The sequence below is a fragment of the Corapipo altera genome, unplaced genomic scaffold, assembly GCF_003945725.1.
Source record: "Corapipo altera isolate COAL_440 unplaced genomic scaffold, ASM394572v1 51, whole genome shotgun sequence".
NCBI lineage: Eukaryota > Metazoa > Chordata > Aves > Passeriformes > Pipridae > Corapipo > Corapipo altera.
Window position 1 is genome coordinate 12,855,978 of NW_020884892.1, and position 24,976 is coordinate 12,880,953.

General features: G+C 32.8%; 1 protein-coding gene across 6 annotated transcripts in view; it reads left to right on the forward strand.

Moving 5' to 3' along the window:
- The window catches only part of CSMD3 (CUB and Sushi multiple domains 3), a 610,641-nt gene that overhangs the window by 554,271 nt on the left and 31,394 nt on the right, over positions 1-24,976 (forward strand). For all 6 annotated transcript variants that reach the window (XM_027645674.1, XM_027645676.1, XM_027645678.1 and 3 more), the window contains 8 exons: positions 942-1,115; positions 2,510-2,683; positions 4,407-4,592; positions 7,716-7,889; positions 13,084-13,266; positions 15,847-16,023; positions 19,634-19,813; positions 23,361-23,534. In XM_027645674.1, coding sequence (XP_027501475.1) covers positions 942-1,115; positions 2,510-2,683; positions 4,407-4,592; positions 7,716-7,889; positions 13,084-13,266; positions 15,847-16,023; positions 19,634-19,813; positions 23,361-23,534 — 1,422 coding nt within the window. The remainder of the gene's footprint in view (positions 1-941; positions 1,116-2,509; positions 2,684-4,406; positions 4,593-7,715; positions 7,890-13,083; positions 13,267-15,846; positions 16,024-19,633; positions 19,814-23,360; positions 23,535-24,976) is intronic.

The following is a 24,976-nucleotide window of genomic DNA, read 5'->3' on the forward strand; positions in this document are numbered from 1 at the left end:
CTGTGTTTCATAGTCTTCATGAAGTCAATTGTTCTTAGAGGATTTTTCCATCAACACGTTTTTTGCTGAATCACAGTGCCCATTTTCCAGGATTCATTAAGAAAAATAGTAATGAATGACACATAGTTCATTCATTTTCCCAGTTTCTCTCTAGATAAAATGTCTCTTTGTGACTGTCATAGTGCTTTCATGGCATAAATGCACTATTTCTCATATTTTGAGAGTACAGGGTAGAAGATTGGGCCTAGACAGAAAGATTTTTGATTGCAGGACATTTGGCAGCAGTTGTGCTGACTGCCTTCAACCAAAACACGCTAACATCTTTGGGATTCCCCTGGGATCAATAGGACAGAAAGAACAGAAAACAATCCAGAGAGTCAGATTCCAGCAACAAATTTTCCAAGTTAAATTTTTTACATTGTAAGGAGGCTATATTTATAATGTCCACATGGCTTGACATCTATAATATTTATATTATTTTATTTGTATTTATAATAATTTTTTAATATTTATTTAAATGTATGATGGTTAAATGTTACCTGTATTAGGTTTAATCATAACCAAAATAAAACTAAGGGAAATAATATAGATTTTTTTACAGGTAATAATAAAAAGGAATTATTCATATTTAAAAAAAAATTGTTAACATATATAACATTTAATCCCTTTGCTATGTTGTCTATTTGCACTTCTTTATATGTGTACAATTCTACCTATACAAATACAATACTACAGATTCCCCCAATTTAATAAAAATAAAACTTTTAATTAAGTCAATTAAAGAAAAAGGAAAGATATTTAGCATTTCTTTGATTTAGTTAAGGAGGTTTATTTAAAATTTCTCTGACACACTTAATGATTTTTTTTCCTTTTTTCTTTTTTCTTTTTTTTTTTTTTATTTAATTGTTAATTTTATTTTTTTTTACTGTGAAAAAATCTAGCTGGTCACTGTGGTATTCCAGATCTTATAGTCAATGGACAAGTAATAGGAGAAAATTATGGATATAGAGACACAGTTGTATACCAGTGCAGTCCTGGTTTTCGGTTGATTGGCTCTTCTGTAAGAATATGTCAACAGGATCACAACTGGTCTGGTCAGCTTCCATCTTGTGTGCGTAAGTAAGAATGGAAACACATATGGATTTATGTTGCAGGAATATCTATGTCAGAAAGATGAGGATTGAATTTGCAACTTAGTGTTCGTTAAAAAAAAAAAAAAAACAGATCCTCAAAAGTGTGTGGCTACACAAAACTTGTAACTCATGTATCAGGTGAAGTTAAGTGTTATCACTTAAAATTTCCACTACATCTTTTGGCCTCTAAATACCTGGTATTTATACATGGATATGAAACCTCTTCAAAAATTATAGGATTTAGGAACATTAGTACTCAAATTTGAAAATGGCTTTATGACCCACAGTGGCTTTTGGAAATATTTAATGAACATTAACTATCACTACTGATAGTTAGATAAGTAGATATTCTTGAATTATACTGTCAGTTGATGATTATACTGATAATCATTACACCGATGATAAAAATATTTTCTTCAAAAAATTATATTTTTTTTTCCTTACTATTCCTCACATTTTTTTTCTTTTGTGTGATAGGTGTGCCAACATATCACATAAAAGACCTTTAAGTAATAACAGAAAATACTGTATTTAATTTAGGAAAATTTGAGATTTCTTGAAGGACTCTCAAGTAAATTACAACTATGTTTCTGGTTCAGCAATACTAGTGTATTGAAACTGTATTAATCTGCCTCTAAATATTCTATTTATATATCTATATCTTTGTGGCAGAAACTCTCTCAATAATGAATCATAGTATTCAATGCTAAGTAATTTATTCTGTGAGTTTTTAAATTTTTATTTTAAATTAATAATGAACACTTTTTTATCAACAACTGAAATTTTTTACAGCATAGAAGAAAATGCTTATAAAGCTTTTTAAATAATTTTGTGAAAATTAATTTATGTCTGATTTTCCTTACTGGTTTTTTTCATCTGTTTTTTATGGGCACAGAAAATAAACTTTACCTTCTCTAGTCAGTTTTTGTATAAATATGAGAAAAATTTCACTGTAACCATAATGTTTCATATATCCAGTCATAAATTTATAACTTCACTAATATTTAGGCATCAAAGATAAAATATTGAGTTGATACTAAGACCTATTTGTAAGAAATAATACCTGAGGAACTGAAATGTATTTTTCTTAAATTTCAGACTATATGTAATGAAAATCTAGTGCTTTCTCTTCTTCTGCATCTTCAGAAGAGTTTTCTTCACTTGCCTTCATTACTGCATGTCAAATTCTATTCAGATTATTTAAAATAAGTTCTTGAATTTGAATCCATCATGGGAAGTCCTCGGTATCTGATAATATCAAAACTTGAAAATACTATTATATGATACTATTATATAATTATTATCTATTACATAGTAAATAATGAACAGTGATAACAGCACGCTTTTTTTCATTTCTTTGTTTTGTGCTTTGTTAGCTGTTAGCTGTGGTCACCCTGGTAGTCCTATTTATGGAAGAACAAGTGGAAATGGTTTCAATTTCAATGATGTTGTGACATTCTCATGTAATACTGGGTATATTATGCAAGGACCAACCAAAGCACAGTGCCAAGCTAACAGGCAGTGGAGCCATCCACCTCCAATATGCAAAGGTAAGAATGCAGAATATACAGGTTTCCAACTAAATGTTGGAAATTTAAAGTTGAAAACAGAGGGTAAAAGGACACTGTCATGACAAAGTGATCTCCCTCTTACTGAGAGACTGAGTAACTAGCATACTAATCATATTATTAAGGATATTTTGTGATTCTGTGATTTTTCACATTCAGCTTGCCAGGATAACTGTTGCAGAGAAACTTTCTTATGTGTCTGTAGTTTGTATTGATTTTTGTAAAACCATTCCTACAAGTCCCTTAAGCAAAATTATACAGAGATAATTAAAAACTTAAATCCCGAAATAGTGTTCTCTGCATTTTTACCAACACAGTTCTAGTAGATGCATAAGAAAATCTATATTTTTCTTCTCTTATGTTTCCGTTGATGCTCCATTGAGTATCTTGATCTTTAATTTTTTTTTTAATTTGTTAACCGATTTGTAATCCATTTGTGTTGGTTCTCAATGCTCTAGATAGTATTCTAAAAAAATAGTATTGTGGAATTAGTTCTGTTTGAGTTTTCATAAGTACTTTTAGAAAAGTTTTGCCACATTGTCTTTTTAAAATCTATTATTATGTTTTTTTTAAAATATTTTAATTGTTTTTATTTAGAAAAATGTATTTTTTGCTGTAACCTACTTGAACATATGCAGAAATAGTGTTGTTTTTCAGCATCTTCTCTGCAGCTTCTATGGATTTTTATCTGTACGTTAACTAAATCATATTATGTTTTTATAGGAATTTTATTTACTATATTTTCCTTCTAATAGGTGTTCTCCACTTTCATTTGATCACTTTGCCTTTAGTGATGTTACCAAATAGTTTACAGAACTTAAGTTTCCAAGGGAGAAGATATTATTTTTAAAATTTACAATACTAAACACTGTGTGTTTAGGATACCTACTTAATCTCATGTTCAGTCCAGTTGTTCTCAATCACCTCGGTATTCTGGTATTGCAGAGTAATATGTCAATGTATCTGATAAATTACTGATCAGTAAATAAGTTGATTGGTTATGCTTTGAAATGTTACACAGTCCTGAAATCTTATACTGGTTTTAGAAGAGACTTTAAAACTAAAAAGAACTAACTTTGTGTAGGGCATCATTAATTGTGTCTGTCATGTGCAGTGAAATCAGTTCTAATGAAAATAATTTTATTTACTTTGAGGTTAAATAACAACAACAACAATACTACTACTACTAATAATAACAATAATAATATGTTACCCTGCATATTTGTAAGCTGCCTAAAGTGAAATATTATAGAAAAGACTACACACCTTTACGAAGACTGAATTTGCAATTGTCATATAAATTCAACAGCGCACTTGTTTTTATACTATTTACAGTATGCTAAATAGCTAGTTTCCTAGCCAACTGTAATAATGGTGGAAAACTATTGAAATGGTAAAAGTTCATTCTATTTTATTTCAAGTGCTCACTATTCCAGATTAATTAATAGATTATTTTCATTACTTTAGATACATGCTTAATAATACGAACATAGACAACACTCACAGGCACATGGTATGATTCTTGGGGCTGTCCTATGCAGGACCAGCAGATGGACTTCAATGATTCTTGTGGGTCCCTTCCAATGCAGGATATTCTATGATTCTATGGTTGTTCAACTGACAAAAGTGATAGGAGACCATTTAAAGACCGTTTTAGGAGACTGTATTTGTATGACTCTCAAGTCTATGCTCTTTTTCTTTTTAGTGGTCAATTGTTCTGATCCTGGAATTCCTGCAAATTCTATAAGAGAAAGTAAAATAGAACATGGAAATTTCACATATGGCACAGTGGTATTTTATGACTGTAATCCTGGATATTTTTTATTTGGCTCTTCAGTTTTAATTTGTCAACCAAATGGCCACTGGGACAAACCTCTCCCTGAATGTATTAGTAAGTAGATAATGAGTTTAATTCTGCAAAGAATGTGGGCTAGACTGGGTACTATTTTACACAACATTTCCATCAGTCTCATGACAGCAATTACGATAATCATGTTTAATATACATTTGTGTGTGTGCAGCACTGATGAAAGGTCTCAATAGCAGCTGAAGCAGCAGTTAGATTGTTATTGCATGTGGCAAATGGGACAAGCAATAGTCAAAACAAACACCTCTGAATGCTCCAGCGGAATAATCCCTGATAGCAGAAACACAAGGACAAAACATATCTATTGAATTTGCCAATACCTGACTTCCATTGGCCACAGAGTTCTTATCACACTGAAACCTAAAACCTAGAGTATGCAATTATTGACTTATATCAATACAGTAGTTTCTGGACTTCTCTTGGGACAACAGTTAGATCAGACTATCTATGAAGATACCAAGCACTGTAGAACTCCTAAAGTGTCCTCTGGATAATGTCCTCAGTTTACCACAGTAGCAGATGTACCTGAACATCATACTCATATGCAACCTATCCACTAAGGCAAGTGGATCAACACAAATAGGTTCTTTCTATTCTGGCTTGTCATGAACAACTTTCTAACTGTGACGTAGATATAGCCAGAGATGTTTCTTATGTTTTTAATTGGCTGGGGCAGTTGTTTCTCTATTAGTGTATGAAAAGGGTTTGGTTTAGGGTCAAAATTTTTCTCCAAGAAAGACTGAAAACTTTATTTTCTAGAGATTAAAGGGAAAACAAGTTAAGAGTTTCTTATTTGAGAATTATGGACTGATATTGTAGATATTTGTTCTCAAGAGGCTTCTCTAGTTCTGCTATTCTCTCTCTAAAAATAAAAAAAGTATGAAACTATTTTGTTATTACTGCTAAGACGTTCATTTATGGAACTTTTCCCTTTCTTTAATGGGATAAATAGTTTGACTGCAAGTCACAGTTAAACTAAAAAAGAAGTATCTATTGGTTTCACATTAAATTTAAAGGTAACATTACCATTTCAGAAAGAGAAATGTTGCTTAATAGTAACATATATACAAAGAGAGTGGAATTTTAAGGTAAAGTTGCAAAGATTTCTTCTTTCTACATTTGTATTTTTATCTCTCAGTCATTTTTTTCCAAATTGTCACAAGTAATTTAATGATACAGCTTTTATTCTTATTTTAAACTGAGCTTTGAGAGCAAGAGTGCTATCTGTACTTTTGAAAGGGCATCCTCTCCTTTATTTGTGTTGTTTATATAAAGAGGTCAATGAATTCTACCTGGGCGCTGTCCATGATATTTTGTAATCACAAGCCTACCAAAACTTATTCTGTTGCAGCTATTCAAATTTTTTGTAAAAATCTTTCGGTCTCTGGAGTATTTTGCAAATTATTACTGGAGAGGTACTTTTTACAAGGACATGTATTGATAGCACAAGGGGTAATGGTTTTAAACTAAAAAGGGTCAATTTAGATTATATATAAGGAAGAATATTATATTTTTTTCAGTGAGGGTGTTAGAAAAGAAGAACTCTTTGGAAACAAAATAGAGAATGAATTAGCATTAGCAGAAAAAAAAGAAATGCAATCAAGTCTTCATATGAAATCCTAGCTTGAAAATATGAATACCAAATTAAAGTTTGTAGAATGCATAATCAATTTAAGGGTAGTGTTAAGGGTACTATACTTTTTAAGATCAATTATGAGGGATTCAAGACTTTTAGGCATAAACGTAAACAAAAAAGGGAAGTGTGTATAGAAAAACCCAAAGCTGGAAGCTGTAAGGTACCAGTATGACATTAACTTTTCCTCTATGACATCTGAATAGGGCAAAAGAATCAATCAAGAACAATACAGATAATAAAATATTCTGAAAAACTGTGAATGTTTTTCACAAGAAGAAAAGGTCTCATTTTGTTGAATCCTACATGATCAACGTCTTTTTATTAACAATTTTCAAAGTTTGCAATCTCTGCAATAATACATAATAATAGTAGATTTTAGTTATAAGGAATTGATTAAAAAATAACATACTGACATCAAGTGCTCAGTATGTAAAGCTGACTATTCTGACCATTTTACTATAGTCCTGCAAACCTAAAAGTACACAGGGGTCAGTGACACTAGGTAGAAGCAAAGTCATTGGCATACCACATTCCTAAATCCTTTGTGGGGCTGTCGGGAAGGTTCTGAACCTTGTAAGTTGGACCCTTGGAAGAACAGAGCAGTATTACATAAGTGCAGAACAGTATATACATAAATTAAAGCTCTAAGACCAAGAATAACTACTAGAGAAAGAGAAATCACACATGATTTTGGTTATATGTTGTGTTGTACAATTCCTGTACTGTTGCCTATATCTGGAATGCTGTGGAATTGAATACATCCTCAACCCTGATCAGGCTTCTGATCTGGACTTTTTCTTTTAAATAAAAAAATCTTGCTAAAAATAATATTGAATACAATGAAGTTTTGATTAAAACTCCAGTTGCATGATTTAAGGGCCTTTTCTACTACCCTGATATTTGCAGCTCTAATTTGTGGGTTTCATGGTACATAAATACAAATATCTTTGGCCAAGATAAGCCACATGCCATGGACAGGTGTAAGATAACAAAAAATCAAAGATGCAGGCCTAGATTCATTCTGCGAACATAGTGAATTTGGTTTATGAATTTTAACTGCGCATTTCCTGAAGTTGACATATTTAGTTTGCTTTTAAATTAACTCTTTGCCCTCAATTAAGAGAGATGAATTTCTGCACATTCTCTACCACAGCAGTGACTTGGGCAGATACTGTCTACGTGTAATTTTTCTCTGAAGAGTACAAGCATGAATGTATGTTTGTGTATGTGCATGTGTTCATGCCATAAAGATCAACTTAGTGAATGAGTGGTTTTGGACATTGATATCTGTATCTAAAATACCTTTTTTTGACATCTCCAAACATTTGTTTCACAGCTTTTGGTCTGAAGTATGCTTTGCATTCTAATCCCATGATGTTACCCCTTTCCACATACCCTAAAAATGTCAACGTCTTCAAAAACTTTACGTATGCAGTTATGAAAATGAAAATTTCAAACTGTTTGATCAGTGATAATAACCTTTTTTTATCTCCAATAATTATGCATTGTAGTGATTGACTGTGGGCATCCTGGAGTTCCTCCTAACGCGGTCCTGTCTGGTGATAAATACACATTTGGGTCTACTGTCCATTATAGCTGCACAGGTAGACGATCATTGTTAGGGCAGTCATCTCGGACATGTCAGTTAAATGGACACTGGAGTGGATCTCTCCCTCATTGCTCAGGTAATATTTCTGAATTAATGATTATATCCTGAAGTTGTTTAAAATTTATTTTGATTTTTTCAGAAGGTAATTTAAAAATCTGGAAAATCACATATAGAACTAAAGCACCATCTCAGCAGAAGTAGAAAAAGTAAACCCAAAATAAGTATAAAGTATCCAACAGAAAATAATCTGGAAGAAGCAGTCTTTCTTGGTGACATTTAATATGAAATTCACAGACTGTGGAAAGAAACTGGTACTTGAAAAATACCTACTGATTTGATGACACCTCAGGTATAACTTAGTCAAGATATGTTTTCTGAACCACTTATTGCTTAGGAATATTGTGTTTCACAACTTCAGTTTGATTCACTTTAACAGCAGCGATCAAGTGAAAAACGTAAATCCAAGTCACACGCTAATTTGGGATTTGGCTAAATCCCATTTGTTTTTGTACACTATGTAAACAAATGTTGTGATAAATGTTAACCTTGTTATTAGTTTTAATTCTCAGTAAATACTGGGGGAGGTTCTTGCTTGTCATGTTTCATTATATAACTTAAAGTAATCAGTGGGATTTCTTTAAGTTACGTAATTTAGAGCACTTAGATAACTTCAACGGCAGAAAATCAGTAGAAAACAAGTGATGTTTTTTCTCAGATTACAACTGTGCCAAAGCTACAGGTGAAAAATAAATTATATGCAAATCTGACTACTGCTATACTAGTTTCACACTAAAAATCCAAGGTTCTTTACAGTATTAATAAGTAATAGAATCATAGAATGGTTTAGGTCATAAGGGACCTTTACAAATCATCTAGTTCAACCTAGTAGGGACATCTTCCACTGGCTTCATCTAATAGTTTTTGTTGGAAGGGATCTCCAAAGATCATCTAGATCATCCACCCTCACCGCAATGACAAGGGACATATTCCACTAGATCAGGTTGCTCAAAGCCCTGTTCAACCTGACCTTGAATACTTCCAGGGATAGGGCATCCACAAGTTCTGTAGGCAGCCTGTTCCGGTGTCTCGCCGAACTCATCATAAAAAAATGTCTTCTTTATGTCCAACCTAAACTTAACCTCTCTTAGTTAAAACTGTTGCCTCTTGTCCTGTCACTACAGACTTTGATAAAAAGTCACTCTCCATCTTTCTTATGTATTTTATACATTGAAAAGCTACAATAAGGTCTTCTGGATGCCTTCCTTCCCTTTTTCAGGTTGAACAGCCCAAATTCTCTCAGCTTTTTTGCATAACAGAGGTGTTTCAGCCCTCTGATCATATTTACGACCTTCCTCTGGACCTGCTCTAACAGGTCCTTGCTCTGGTTTTATAGGGAACTTCAGAAATGGATACAGGAGTGCAGGTGGGGGTCTCACATATTCTAATTTTAGTTTTTTTCCCTGCCCTAATCTCTTCAATGTATTCAGTTATAAACTGATTATGTCAGCTACAGTTTCAGAGCATGCAATTTTACAGTCCGTGGCAGAAATAGTTGAAAATTAATATAAAATATTAAAATAAAACTTCTTGGTTAAAATCTTGCATTAAATTCTAAAGCATTGAAAGAATTTTTCAGTATCTGAACCTTCCTCTGCAAACTCTTAGGAAGCTGAAATGTGACAGAACCTAGAAAAATGGAACATGTAATTTAATGCCTGAACTTCCTGTAAATAAAGCAGAAGGAAATTTGACATAATTAGAGCAAAGATCAAGTTCTTATAAACTTTGATGTTTAGAACTCTGCACTAGAAATCACACCTTAATGTAAAATAATCTTATTTTATAAATGATTATATATTAATGTAACTTGCAAATTTGAATTATGTTAATAAAAAGTGAGTTTACAGTTTACATGCATCAATATTTGTTTTGGAGAAAAAAACTGCTCTTTAGATAAAATCTAAGGCTACTTATTGTAGTTTTCCATGGTCTTCATAAGAAAAAAAATTAAAAATCTAAACTGTGAATTACAAAAATAATTAAAGAAGTAGACAAAAATATCAAGGAATACAAATAGGAAGCCTGAAAATATGGATGAAAATATCAAAGAAGCCTCACTGAAAATAGGACTATTCTTATAGTAACTCTCCTATTGAGTTAAATAAGTGTTGAAATATCTTGGGTTAAGCATTTCAAAGTGAGGTGCATTTTTTTTTTTTCCTAATGATGGCATTTTTACCCACAGATAGGAAACTCTAATCAAATCTATTTAATCTTTCTCAATACATGAAGAAACATTTCCTTGACATGGATTTAAATGTTAATTATAATGAATCAAAATGTATAGAATACAAACTCCTATTCTCTTATTTTCCTTAGCTGTAGCATACAAAACTATAAATTCTGGCATAGTACAATTTTGAGATTTTGTATTCAAATTGTATATCTGAAATGTTTTCTCATTATAAATAATTTGCAGTTCATTATACAGTACTTCCATATTTTGTATCTAAAAATATGTAAATCATCAGCTAATCCATATTAAAGCCTTAAAATTTGCATATTTTATATTATTGATAATAAATAGTATAGAATATTCAACTGAAAAAAGGTACAGCATGCTTGACCTTTTTGTATATGAAAAAGAATTCAAATAGAAAATGCTAAGTCAGTGAAAATAGGATAATCAAATTATTTCACATCAACCCTATAGACAGGTTCTTTTTTGTCACATGACATTGAGCTAGAAGGAATTGTCATGTCCCATTGATATATATTGGCATTCAGAAACAGTTTTCAATCATCATGTGCACCTCAGATCGAGTCAGAAATTTTCTGCAACATAGAATTCCTCATAAGTGCAGCAGGGTTTTATACATACTTAAGTAGTCTAAATACCCTCCATTTCATTAAGATTAAACGTCAACTAAGAATTTGTTACACATGTGAGTGAAGGATGGCTCATAAATTACTGTAAAAATCACTTAGTTGAGTCTGCATGAGGTAATAAAAATATCTCTTACGATATCATTGCTTATATCACTGTCACTTCCTGATGTGATTAGTCATTTAGAAAGATTATTTCTGTAACCTTCAATCAAAAGAGCTGGTGGTTAACCTTCCTAAGATTAAAAGTGTAATAATTCACAGTAATAATTAGGCATTAGGAAAGAACACATGATTTCATTTGGAAGAGGAATATGTGATTTCTACTTGGCTTAGCAAATAACCTATTTTAATTTTTTTCATCATAAAATTATTTTAGGCATACTGCCAAGTAACTTGTCACAAATTGAACTGTTAATGTGAAGACTTTGCAAGTATAGAATAATGAATAGGCCTTGTTCAAATTTTGTTATAGTCTAAATAAATAATACTGGCAAATGTAAGATATGGATTTCCAAAATAGCCAAAAAAACCTTGATATTTTAAAAGGGTGCAGCAAGCAGACTATTTTCAAACAAGAGGGGTGTTTGGTTGGACACAAAGTATTTTGAAAGTTTATAAAATGTTTTTTACTTACTATAATCTGGAACTATTTACGATTTCTTTTTAATCAGGTTTGGTAGACTACTTTACTGATCTGTGTTACATAATGAAATACATAAAGAGAGAACAGCCTAAACTTTTGAGTCTGTGATTTTGAACTAGACAGTTCTTATACTTACTTGAGTTAATTTTCTATTTCTGAAAGCATTCAAATATATAGTACCGTGTACTCCTTGGATATATTGGACTAAAACAAGCATTTGTCATATGCTTACAGGAAAGTAAGCTAGTTCTACTCTTCTTTTTGCTATCCAGTTCTGTACATACTTTTGTCAGTAAAGAGATGTGTCCAACCCTTCACTCTCACCGGCATTGGTTACACACACACAGTGCCAACGAAGGCAAGAATAGCTCTGTTTTTCCCTCCATGTGCTGCTTCAGGCTCCTAACTTCTCACAGACCCTCTAGATAGTGAGTTTTGGTCTTCTGCATACTTGGAGTAGGCAACTTTATGTACTATTTCTATGTAAGAATTTTTCTTATTATTGCTATCTAAACTTAGATAAACACCAGAAATGTATGGCTATTCTACGTAACACAGCCTTTACATAATTGGAATAATTCTTTCTAGCTGATTCTTGAAATATTTCACCTTTATTTACAATAGTGTAACTAATTACAAAGTAGCGCAGACATTCTCACAAAAATATTATTATGTTTTACTTATTTTTTGTATGGAAAACATTTGTTTTATTTGCAAGTTGTTACAGAAAACTGAACAATGCAACTCCTAGAATTCTAGAATTCAGCTCTTTAGTATTGGAACTCAGTATAATATGCCTTCATCTCTTATGACATAGAAAACTGTCTTAAAGATCTTTAAAAAGATAAAGCAGAAGATCCCAAGCACGTATTAAAGGATTCAAACAACTGACCTACTGTTCAAATAGTATGTTACCTAGAGCTTCCTAAAAATTATCACCGTAACTAAAGATTTAGATACACAATGTTTTTGATATTTTTCTTCTCCTCCTTCTCCTCCTCTTCCTTTTCCTCTTCCTCTTCCTCTTCCTTTTCCTTTTCTTTTCCTTTTCCTTCTCCTTCTTCTCCTTCTTCTTCGTTACCATGTTGATTATGTAAGATCCATATACAACAGATAGTTGAAAACATTAATGCTCTATCTTGGAATTTGCTTAAAATTTTCTATCTAAGGGAGAGTATCTAAGGCAGTTTTGAAAGGATTTTTCAGCATTTCTGTAAATCAGGGAAATGCTTCAGGTTTAGTATGCATAAGATTGTTGACTAGAACTTTCATTCAATTGTAAAACTGTTTCAACTCTAATCATTCCACCATAAAACTGTATTAAAAAAGTATAAAAAGCATTTTTTGAAAACTAATTATATGCAAATAAGAAAATTGTCTTTACAATCAGGACCTTGGTTTTCCTCAGAATTCCCTATTATAAATAAAAAATGACCAAAGTTTTGTGGTTGTCTTTTTTTTTCCCTATTCTTATTTGATTATGTTATCAGAAGTTTAGTATTAAGGGAATCTGAGGAAATTAAAATTCTTTTTCTGTACTTATATAAAATAAGTACAAAGAAATTAGTGGAGAATCAAGTAATTTTGAAATTACAGGGACTTATTCTCACTGATACATATGGAGGTTTTTTCTAAACTATAAACATAAATTTATTTCTAAATGCATAGAAACCTACATTTTAAATCCAGTATCATAACAACATTTCATATTATTCAATCTTTGTACTCTAAAATCTAGGTGATACAGCTGGTTCTTGTGGTGATCCAGGTATCCCAGGTCATGGGTCTAGAGAAGAAAACAATTTTAAAATTAAAAGCACAATACATTTCAGCTGTGATATTGGATATATCCTCCATGGCTCAGAAGAAAGAACGTGTCTGGCAAATGGAAGTTGGACAGGAAGACAACCGGAGTGCAAAGGTAAATCAAAGAAGATCCATTCTAAAGAAGATTCATTCTATTTTTAAACTGTATTCTTATTATTGTTAATCAGAAAACCAATTTTACATTGCCAACATTGTATTGTGAATGTTAAAAGAGGCAAAAAACCAGAATTTTCTGTCCAACCTGTGTTAATTTATTTTTTGTCTATCAATGTCCCCCCCACCAGGAGATTAAAGCCTTTTAATGTCCGAAACAGTCTGTTAACATCTCACCTAATGAGACTCTTCACTTAACAGATTCACTGAGACTGACAGGATATTTGATACCTTTTTATATAAGGACTCCACTTAATAGCGATAGAAGAACCCCTCAGCAGGTTTCTCCTAAGAGTTATTTTGTCGTCGACAAAATTGTCAGCACCTAAAAATGGACTCACTCTAACAGTTCACAAAATAACACGTTTAATAAGACAAATTTGTGATAATGTATGGGGTTCTTTGTGTCTGAAATAGGGTCTAACTGCAAAACACACTTAAACTATGTAATAGTAATAATAAAGCCAAGTATAGGCACACAAGTTAAAGCGAAAGAAACTTAAAAAGACGTAAAACAACTTACAAAGAATAAGTAAAGCGAAAAAACTTAAATGCGCACTATAAAGCAAAAGCAACTTACAACAAAGTAATAAGTAAAAATTTTAAAGTACTATCAAGCAAAGGTAAAATTGGTAAATATGTATAAAGTGATCGCTCACCCCAAGGCGTTTCAAGAAGGTGGAGCAAGAAAAAGGTATCTCGTCAGTTCCCTCCACAGAGTTGATGGAACTTCTCCTCCTCTTTTACTTGGGTGCAATCTCTTTTTATACCTTTTTTCTTTTGGCAGTTTGAGTGACTATAGTCAATAAACTAATTTTGGGGAGATAGATGGATGAAATAGGCCCAAGGTCTATTTCCTGTGTTCCCAGCATCCAGGATGTTCACCAGGAAAAGGCCGTGTTATCTCCTTTCTTCATTTTAATCCTTTTATCAGTTTCTGGGAATGTCTCCCAGGTGCTGGGATTTTCCCAGAAACCATCAGGAGATTGTTTTCTCCTTTTGTGTGGCCTTTCTATCACCTTACAAATGGTATTCAGTTGATTTTGGACTTAAATTTTTTCAAATAAATTGTTAAACTATAGCAGTGGCTTCACATCGGGTGACAAATTTGAAACCAGTTCTTGGCACCCATGAAACTCCATGTTTTCTAGTTTTGAGAAAAAAAATAATTCCATAAACCTCTAGAACTCAATTTTTTACTGAAGTATTTTTGCACGTAAAAATCTCACCAAAACCTGACCTTTAATCACAACCAGTATACACCTGAATTTCAGACAAAAGAACTCAGTTTTACGAAAATGTCAGTGTCAGGATTTCATTAGATACACCTATGTATAAATAATTGGCTTAAAATTTCAATTACTGGTACTGTTGACATTATTATTTTTCAATAGAAAACAAAATGCAGAAACAAATTTATTTGTAAAAAATAATTTGGAAATTTAAAGGAAGAAGAATTACCATAAAAGATAACTCCAACAGGATATTTATGGAGAATAGTTTATTACCTAAATTTTCTTGCTTCAAAATAGGAGATAATTCCGAGCAGATTATTTTGCAAATAAAAGTTTCCTGAAAAGCATAAAATAATTTGAGAACCTGTACTCTTATTTTCCACTTTATCACTGTTGACTTTGTTACCTCTATGAAAGTGTCATGACATTTTAAAAATTTATTTCACAAGCTGATTTTGTTATGTCCTTTCTGCTGAACAATTGCTGTCCTGACACTGTATAAATAAATAAGTAAATAAATATAAATATATATATATTATATATACATATATATATATATTTATGTTGGTATCTGAAGGGATATGCTTAGTCCAACTGAACCAACTGCTATTTTTCTTTGATCTCATCTATTACAGAGATTAACTAGCTCTTTTAAATTTCAAGATGCTTTTGGTGTTTTTTTTTTCTTGAAATGAGAAATGTAGTTCACAGATATATAGAGATATGGGTGATGCATGAAGAGGTATATAGTTCTAGTTTAGATCATATAGTTTAGATGTATGTATATGTAATCACATAAGAAAGACACATTCAAATTCCCAAGTCGAACGTTGAAGAACTGGAAAACATCAGGGTTCCACCTGCCTATGAAATAATATTTGACACCATTCTGTGCTTTGAATTAGGAAAAATATTCTGGTGATGCTAGAAATGCACACATACTATAGATAAAAATTAAATCTACAATGATAATTGCAGATCAGGTATTTTCTTATAACTGGGAGTTCGTTTTTGCAGCTAAATTAGCTTTTCACTAATGCAGATTATAGAGCTAAATTTCTAGGTTATGTTTCCCTACATACAAAAGGGTAAAAACTACTAATTCATGTACACAACTATCTACTGTACAATGTACCTTATCAGTAGGTGGTAAAACATACATTTTTCGGGACAACAGTGTGGATTTCCACCATAACACTGCTGGCAGCAGGATTATTCCTAGATATTCCTATTTCAAAAATCACCTTTACCGCATTTTGAAAAATATTTAACATTTTCCTTTATAGCTGTGCAGTGTGGTAATCCAGGAACAACTGCTAATGGAAAAGTACTTCGTATCGATGGAACTACATTCTCTAATTCAGTAATTTATTCATGTGTGGAAGGATACATACTTTCTGGATCATCTGTAAGACAGTGCACTGCCAATGGAACATGGTCTGGATCCTTACCAAACTGCACAAGTAAGACACATTTCTAATGAATAGTCTCTGATTTTCCTCTCCTCTGAAAGACAATAAAGTAGAATATAGAAGTTGCATACCAATAAATTAAGTTTTCAGCTTTTTCTTGCACTATTTCCTGCATAATTTTGTACATGAAATACTTTAAAAAATATAATGCTATGCAAATGTGAAGATTATGGTTTTTTAAAGGCAGACACAATATAGTAAAATATATAAACTGTAACTACTGTCACAGCTTAAGCAATTCCGCAGTTACATGATCTACCTACTTGAATTCTTTCCTAGTACATATATTTTAAATCTTGTTTATGTTTTGTGATACATCATATTCAGACATTTTTATTTTAATTGCTTTGCTTCATCTTGAAAACTTATAATATTCTGGTCTTTCAGAGGTTAGAAAATAAAAACCTTGTCATAAACACCTGAGAATTATTTTGTAGTGACTCCAAGGTCAAAACTGTTGTCCTGCTTTCACATGTCATCTTCTGTTCGGCCTCTTCATTAACCTTAAACTTACTTTGGCTACTCCACTAACAGAAGCTATTTCAGCATCTCTCACATTCATAATAAGCATTTTGCAACACTTTATTTTCAAGCCCATCTGTTCCTGCTTTATTACATGTCCTAGTTCATCTTTTAGTAACAATTTTGAAAATTTTACATTTATGTGACTCATGAGACTGCCTATCATTTTGAGGAAACCATCCTCATCAGAGGTATAGCAAACTGTTGTTTAAATTTTGAACATACTTACAGCAAACCAAATAGAGCCCAAAATTTAGATGATAAAACTTCTTGTGTTATTTTTAAATCAGTCTTTATTGGTAAGCATGTGAACAGCTATTTTTGCAGTCATCAGACCTGTTTTTGTTTATTTATTATTTTCCAAATTATAATGAGATTCAGATAAATTGTACTGAGGATAAAGATGTTTTGTGATGTCAACTGCATCTATATTTTTTCGTTTATTTTAGAATAGCATGCCAAAACAGTCTTCTCAAAACACACTGCTCAGGTAGAAACATAAGATTTTTTCTTAAAACCTAGAAAAATATCTTAATAGAAGAAGTATCCTAATGAAACAAGGGGAAGGAGATTCAGGATATGCCAATTTTGTTTAGTTCAGATGTTATCAAAATTTACAGCCAGTCCATACTTATTACAGCCGCTTCTTGCATATCATTGAAAATGCTGGGGTTTAGAGCTAACACTGTAAGAAGAGAACAGCATAGATAATCCTATACCCTTTAGATACTGGGAGCCCTGGGCAGTGTACCATCGAATAAGACTGTTCCATGTCCAACATGTCATGCAGACCTATAGCAAAGATTCTCCCCTTTCAACTCTGCAATTTATTATAGGATTTTCTTAGGAAGAAATAACAATATCATTTCTGCAGTCAAACAGGAACAATGTTCTCATGAGAGCTTCTTATTGCACTGTTAAATAAAAAGCAAGGACAGCAGTCGGCAAGGTGTAATTGTGGAGTGGGGGCTGCCTACAGCAACTCTGCTGCCGTGAGTTGTCTGAGATTGTGCCCTGGCCCAGAGATCTGTGTGGCTCAGGTCTGAAGGCCATGCTGGATGTGCAGCACAGGGCAGCACAGGCCTGAGGCTCCTCAGCTTAAACGTAGTGGTTCACTGACTCGTCAATGTGCAGTGGTCTTCTGGTCAGGATCACTACAGAAATTTAAGCTCCTTTTTGCCTACCATAGTGACCTGAGTGGTGGTGATCCAACTGAAATGAAACAAAGATTAGAGGAAAAAAAAGGATAAATGCATTAGCTTTATGTTTTAATTCAGTCAAAACAATAGTATACTTGGAAAAATATTGAGGGTGATTTTAGCAAAATTTGAACATTAAGGATAATAAATGGAATATGTTAAATAGAGAAAAGTAGAAAATGCAGAATATTTGAATATGCTTGTGATTCTGTCTTTTCCAGATTTATATTATTTGAAAAGTGACCATGAAAAATCTACGACTTTTTAGTTTAAAAAAAAAAAATAATAAATTAAAATTACTGTGTTCCTAGGTAAACTAAATTAGACTGATCTCGATTTTCCTTTATCAGTGCACTAGCTACCTTTAGTCTGTAACAAATGTGGATAAAACCTTCCCAAATCTTCGTTCGTGAAGCCCAGTCATGATGATGAGCTACCTTTAGACTAACCCAGATAACCCTATGATATGTTTTCTAGTGTCTTCTGTATCCGCAGACAGTGATTACATGTGACATCTAAGATTTATGATATATGCCACACAATTAATATCTGATCACTCAAACTGTGATAAACTGTAGAGTAAGGTATATATACTATATGTACCTTGGATTCTCAAGTCCTCAGTTATTAGATCAAGGGACCTGACCAGAATACATCACAAATATGTAGTCATGGATTTTTCTGATTTTGGAGAGCAGGATACAGAGAGGGTGCCATTCACATCCATCATGCTTTGGCATTGGCTTAAAAGTGGACATGATATGCTTTCTACCCAGGAAACCGCCTCCCATGGTTTTCCAGGAGCAATAGCAAAGCTGTAGGGGCATTGTCAAGTTTACTATAAAATAAAAAAATAAAACGAAAAACACATGGAATGTTGTATTTTGTATGAACTAGATTTTCCCCTCTCCCCCCCCTTTTTTTTTTCCTGAAAACAACCACTTTGATTTATCAGAGTTCAGCATTTGGACAACACTCTCAGGTACATGGTGTGATTCTTTGGGATGGTCCTGTGCAGGACCAGAAGTTGGACTTGATGATCCTGATTGGTCCCTTCCAACTCAGCATATTCTGTGATTCTGTAATTACCACTAGTATTCTCAAGATTTCTTACTCTGAAAACAGAAGTTGATAGATCCAGTTGACTGGATCTGAAAGAACTTTATCTGTTTTAACACTATTTTCAGATGACAACGGTATAAAACACTTTATTAACTCCTTAGGAATATTTTATTTCATTAGAAGATTATGTCCTAACACTAGAGGTCACAAGAGGTTTTACAAGCACTCCTACTCATTAAAGTACCATAGACCTAGTTTTTACGTAAGCCACAGTCCATGTTTGGGGGTTGGCTGAATATTCTCATCTGTTTATGTATATAGCAACCATGTGAGCATTTCTGAAGTTTTTGCAGACATATATCTTAATTTTTCCAGGTTGTATTTTCTTTCAGAATGTATCCATGGAAAAGTAAGCTAAATAATAGGTATCCTCTTTTTTTGTAATGAAACTGATCTGATAGGAAAATTTTAGGCTATCAAAGGGTGGTAGTGTCATATGGATAATTTCTTACCTTTTTTTTGTCATTTTGTAATCTTGAAATTTTGTCAATGAAAACTGTACAGTCCTTTACTTCTACTGTTAAACAAAAGTGTTTATGTTCTCCGAATATAATTGTTTTACAACTCTACATAAATTTGGCAGCTAATTAAGATGACATATGTCTTTATCTTCTCTTGTTGGAGATAAGATTTTTGATACCTTTTTCTTCTCCTTCTTTTTGCCAATAAATGCCTAGTTTTGTCGTGTGTTTTTCCTCTCACATATAGATAAATCTCATTTAGATTTTCAAATATGTTACTCAACTATTTACTTGCAGTTATCAGTTGTGGAGATCCAGGAGTCCCAGCCAATGGCATGAGATATGGTGATGATTATGTTGTTGGACAAAATGTTACTTATATGTGCCAACCTGGTTATACAATGGAAGCAAATAGCTCCTTAATTCGCACTTGTACTAGCAATGGCACGTGGAGTGGAGTAATCCCAACATGCAAAGGTACAACACTTATTTTGCTTGTCAGCTATTTCTTCTATTACATTTACATACACTGTTGATTGTAAATTGTTAATTTATTGTGTATTTCCAGAAAAAGCGAAACTTACTGTAAAACACTTTATTATTTTGTCACTAATCTTAATTATCCAATATGAAATGATGGCTTATAAAGTTAGCATGTCATATAAAAATAACCTTTTATATGACCCTACATTTACAAAAACAACACTGAAACATGTGAAAGACACCTTTGGGAAAGGTCTACGTATATATTGAACTTTGTCAAAGGTAAATTGTTCTGAGTTACCCTATCTATAATACTAAGATTTTCCTTTGATCCCTCCTTTATTAGATGGGCACTTTTAAGACTCATCATGCTACAAAAAGACTAAATTCTTCTAGAAAATTTCACAATAAAGATTTTTCTGCTTCATCTTAGTTTCTCTACTGTGAAAACTGAAAGAATTAATTTCAAGATAATCTTTTTGTCTCTTCTAATTGCATGCCTGATTTTTCTGTGGTTTTTTTGTTTGTTTATGTTTGTTTGTTTGTTTGTTTTGTTTGTTTTGTTTTGTTTAGTGTACCCTGTTGAAATTTAAACAGCAAAAATTCTGAATATTGCTGAAAGACAAACTTATCTGTCTCATCAAAAATACTTTCTCTGAGAAACTCACTTGCTAAACCCTAAACTAACTTCTCTCGAGTAATTTTCCTCACTCTTCCTGATACTACACCTGTAGAGAAGCAGCATTACCATTTTGGTGTTTTCTTTCTGGGTTCACACTAAGCATGTCTGATCTCTATTCTTTCAAAATTTAGTCAGTTAACTTTGTGTCTATTTTGTTCTTATCTATCTTCCTTCTGTTTCATTTTCAGGAAGCACAGTAACATAGCTTTTCAGCAGTTCTCATTTTCCTCCCCTAAATTCATTCATCAAAATAAATTAATTTCAAATCTTCACCCCATTTGCAATTACTTTTTTCCTGCTGAGTGCAATTCCCCCAATATCTTACCAAGTACAGTTTAATGCTAATTCACCTTTGATAATATCAGTTTTTAAAGTTATTTTCCTGACATATTCTTGAGGACATCAAACTTTGAGATCTTCTTAACATTACACTTTTTTTTCTATTTGCACTGTGCTCTTAGCCCGCCTCAGTTTCAATTCATATTTATTTTAAGAACAGAAGAACAGCTATAGTGGTACTATTGACCAAGAGTCTGTCTGTCTCTAAGAGTGGCTGTAAGTGAGCAGCTAGAAGATCATAAGACAGAAAAAGTATTTAAGATATAGTCTCCCATCCTCAAATTCTTAAGATCTACAGGGCACCTAAGTGGGAGCAGAAGATCTAACTATGATTTGATTCAAAAAGAACCATACAAAGAAAGAGTTATACTGTCAGTTTTAACTTTGAATTTTTGAATCTTTCTGGGTTTGCCTCATACATATTTAAGGCTTGTATAAATACTAAATAATAACCATATAAAGGATCTCTAGTGTTCTAAGAATTTCGTTCTACTTGTGTGATAAGTTAATAGCGTAATCAAAAGTAATATATTCTATGCAGTAGGGTGTTTGAAGTGTATAACTGTTGGTTCTTACTGTCAGAATGAAGTGCCAGGGTCCTTTGGTACCATTTAGTTAAAATAATTGGAAAATGAACTGGGTAGAAAGTGGATGTATAATTGTCTCTGTGCCATTGAAAGAGAAGATATAAATAATTCTCTGCTATGCCTAGTTGGAAAAGGATGCGTGTTCATCTGCAACTGAATATTCAAATATTCAAGCATTGTCTTTTTTGCAGACTTGCATTTGTAATATACTTGTCCTTCTTAAACTGAGAAACATTGCTGTACATATTTATGCCTAACTCTGACCAAAATAGAGAGGCATTCTGGCTTGTTGCTGGGTGTTGTTTTGTTTTGCTTTTCTCACCACAAAATTCTGGTGTTGCACCTATTTTCATGCTACTTCTTCTCTCTCCTTTCCTAATTATTCACTGGTATTGCCTCCTTTATTGATCATCTCAGAAGTTAAAACTATATAAGACCCCTATAAAAGAATTGTTCATGAAACTTTGGGACAATGAGGACAGAGTTCTGCTTCTTGGAGTACTTATTTTGATGTACATTTATTAAAACATCATAAAAATGAGGAAAAAGCTATCATGTCCTTTTCTGGGACAAAATCAAGGTCTCAAAATTTAGATTCATTTTACTGGTTGGCAAAGGGTTATTTGGTAATAGTACTACTTTCATCCAGCATTCTCAAACAGCTATGAATGGTGCTGCAGAGTACCTTTATGGTTCATATAGTTGAGATTCTCTCACTAAAGAGTATGATAAGAATGGCAAAATGGTGCGTGGTGAACTGTCTGCAGATCACATTCACATACACAGTGCTCCTAAACTAGTGCCTCTAACTTCTTTTGCACTCGCAAGCTGACAGCTGTCTAAACATAAGTTTAAAGGATATGGGTGCAACATTTAACTTCCTTCATCCATTTTTAATCACCACATTTTCTCATTTACTCCACTAAATTAAATCATATTAGTTTTATTTGCTTTCTTTCTCTTTTGCCAGCACAGTTTCTCCAAACTTCCTCTGTTTTAACACTGTTGTCTGTCTGATTAATTCTAGTAACTCAGTCTAAATTTTGCCTTTGCTCATTTTGCTTCGGAGTTTCTTTAATTTAACTTCATTAATACTTTTTTCCTTTCAGCTTTTATTAACTATTTTCTTTTATTACACCATTATCCAGTGAATGTCACTTCTATCTTCATCACAACAGTTATATCTCTTTATTTCTACTGTCCTCCCACTGTTTTTCAGTCCTCTTCCCTACAACTGAGTAGATGTATCTATTGTTTTCCTGGGAGGCCTGGAAATTAGAAACTATATTGAAATACTTCTTGTTGGTCGCCTTAGAGGTAGCAACGCTAATAGTTTCAACGGGTTACAAATCCTTAGGTTTTCTCCCTCTAGCTAGAAGCTAGATGCTTTTGGATAAGGTGCTACTCACAAAGCAATTACTAACTAAACTGTGGTAATTAGAAACAGGCTTTCAAGTAATATTTTGGAAAAGTTGTCCTGGAGTTTCATTCCTGAGCATTAATACCTGGCAAATGCCTAAAATGGTTAACAGGAAGATAATATTTAATTATTACTACACTAATAAAAGATAATTGTGATCTATGTTGTCTTAACAGACAAACAAAATAATTTTGTAGTATACTACCAGACATATCTTAAATGTTGTACACGTCATAATTTCCATACTGATTTTTAGGTAGTATTCCTTTTTGATTTGATGCAGCATCTTGGTTTGTTTAAGACTCTTCATCAATCATCCACTGTCTCCTAAATGGAGGAAACCAGAAGTACTAACTTCAGGATATGTGGCAAGAATACAGTGAGGAAGATAGCATGTCCTGACTGTATTGTCCTCTAAAAAAGGTGAAATTAGCCCATATGGTTCTTCTAGTAATTGTGTACACCAGGGATATTTACAGCAGCTGGGCCTAATTATATTGAATATTATTGCAGCTGTTACCTGCCCAACTCCTCCGCAGATCTCTAATGGAAGGTTGGAAGGAACAAACTTGGACTGGGGATTTAGCATTAGCTATGTCTGCTCTCCAGGATATGAACTCTCTTTTCCTGCTGTTTTGACTTGTGTTGGGAATGGAACATGGAGTGGTGAAGTACCTCAGTGTTTACGTAAGTATTTGCTTTATAGTCCTGTATTTTGCTATTCAACGATAGTGGTTTTTTTAAATTTTCACTTTTTTTTTTTTTCTCAGTCCCTTCTCACCCCTCCATCCTGCAGTGGCTCAATTAATTTTAAACCTGAGACAAGTACAATCCTTCCAAAAATTCCTAAAGTTCCTTCAGTTTTCCAAAATTATAATGTAAATAATAGATTGAGGAAGTTGTAGGAATATCTGTGTGTGCATGTAGGAGTCCTCAGACAAAAACACACACAAAAAATGTTATTGGCAATGCGTACAACATAATCTAAGGCAATCCAAGATTTAGAGGTGCTGTCTTGTTTTCAGATCCAATACATATAGAATAGAATAACTTTCATTATAATTTCTTTTATTTCCTCATTACTCATCCTAAACTTTCTGTGATATCACAGAGAAATTTTTCTGCCTGTAATGTTGACTAGGCCCCAGGGTGATTCTGTGGAATTGTTTTTTTTTTCCCCACACTAAATTAAGTTACATATTTTATGCAGTAAATTTTGTTAATCTGAAAGTTATAACATTGATGGATTTTTGTATTGCTACAAATTTCATTACAGAAGCAAATTCCACTCATTATTTAAGAAATCTTTTAAAAGTAATTGTAATATTCAGTTGATTACACTGAAGAAGGAGGTACTGTAGTTATTTGTAGAATAGCTATACTACCCTGTAATGGTATTGAGAAAGGAGTCTAACTGGAAGAGGATCATATCATATTCTTGGTTTTACATTTTCTGCAGTTTAATTCAAACTTGCCAAGTAGCTGAGCTTTCCAGGTAGCTTGCTAAATGTTGCAAAATGCCCTTCTCTATTATTTTACTATTTTTTGCATTTTAATCTCTCCCTTTCAAAAATGTTCTCTATTTTGGGTATTTCCTACTACTGTAAAAGCATATCATATAGATCATCTTTTCTTTTTCTTTTTTTCCCAATTACATTTCTATATCATTGACAACAGTTTCTTAGTGCTGCTGAAACTGCACATGCTGGAGGTGGAACATGATGAAAGCCTTTGTTTTTTGTAAGAAAAAAAACCCCAACATTTGTTGCTTAAGTTCTCTGTGTGGAGCTCCTTTAGAGTCCACTGTATTATGAACAACAAAGACCACGAAAAATCATTTTCATCATTTGTTCTTGATTGAAATATGGTATTCTTTATTCATTTTTGGATACCACAAGCTGTTTGTCATTTTTGAAGTTGGAATACTGATGCTGCAATATACTCTGAAAACGTAGGCTCCACCTTTAAACTTCTTAATAGGTATATTAGCCACAGAATGCAGCTACCTGGGACTTAAAGGCTGTTTCATGCAGAGACTACATTAGCTGAACGTTGTTGATGTGCAATGGTTATCCATTGGCTTGCAAGAGAAAACAATTGGCAGCCAGTACTTGTCAAAGAGCTTAAGC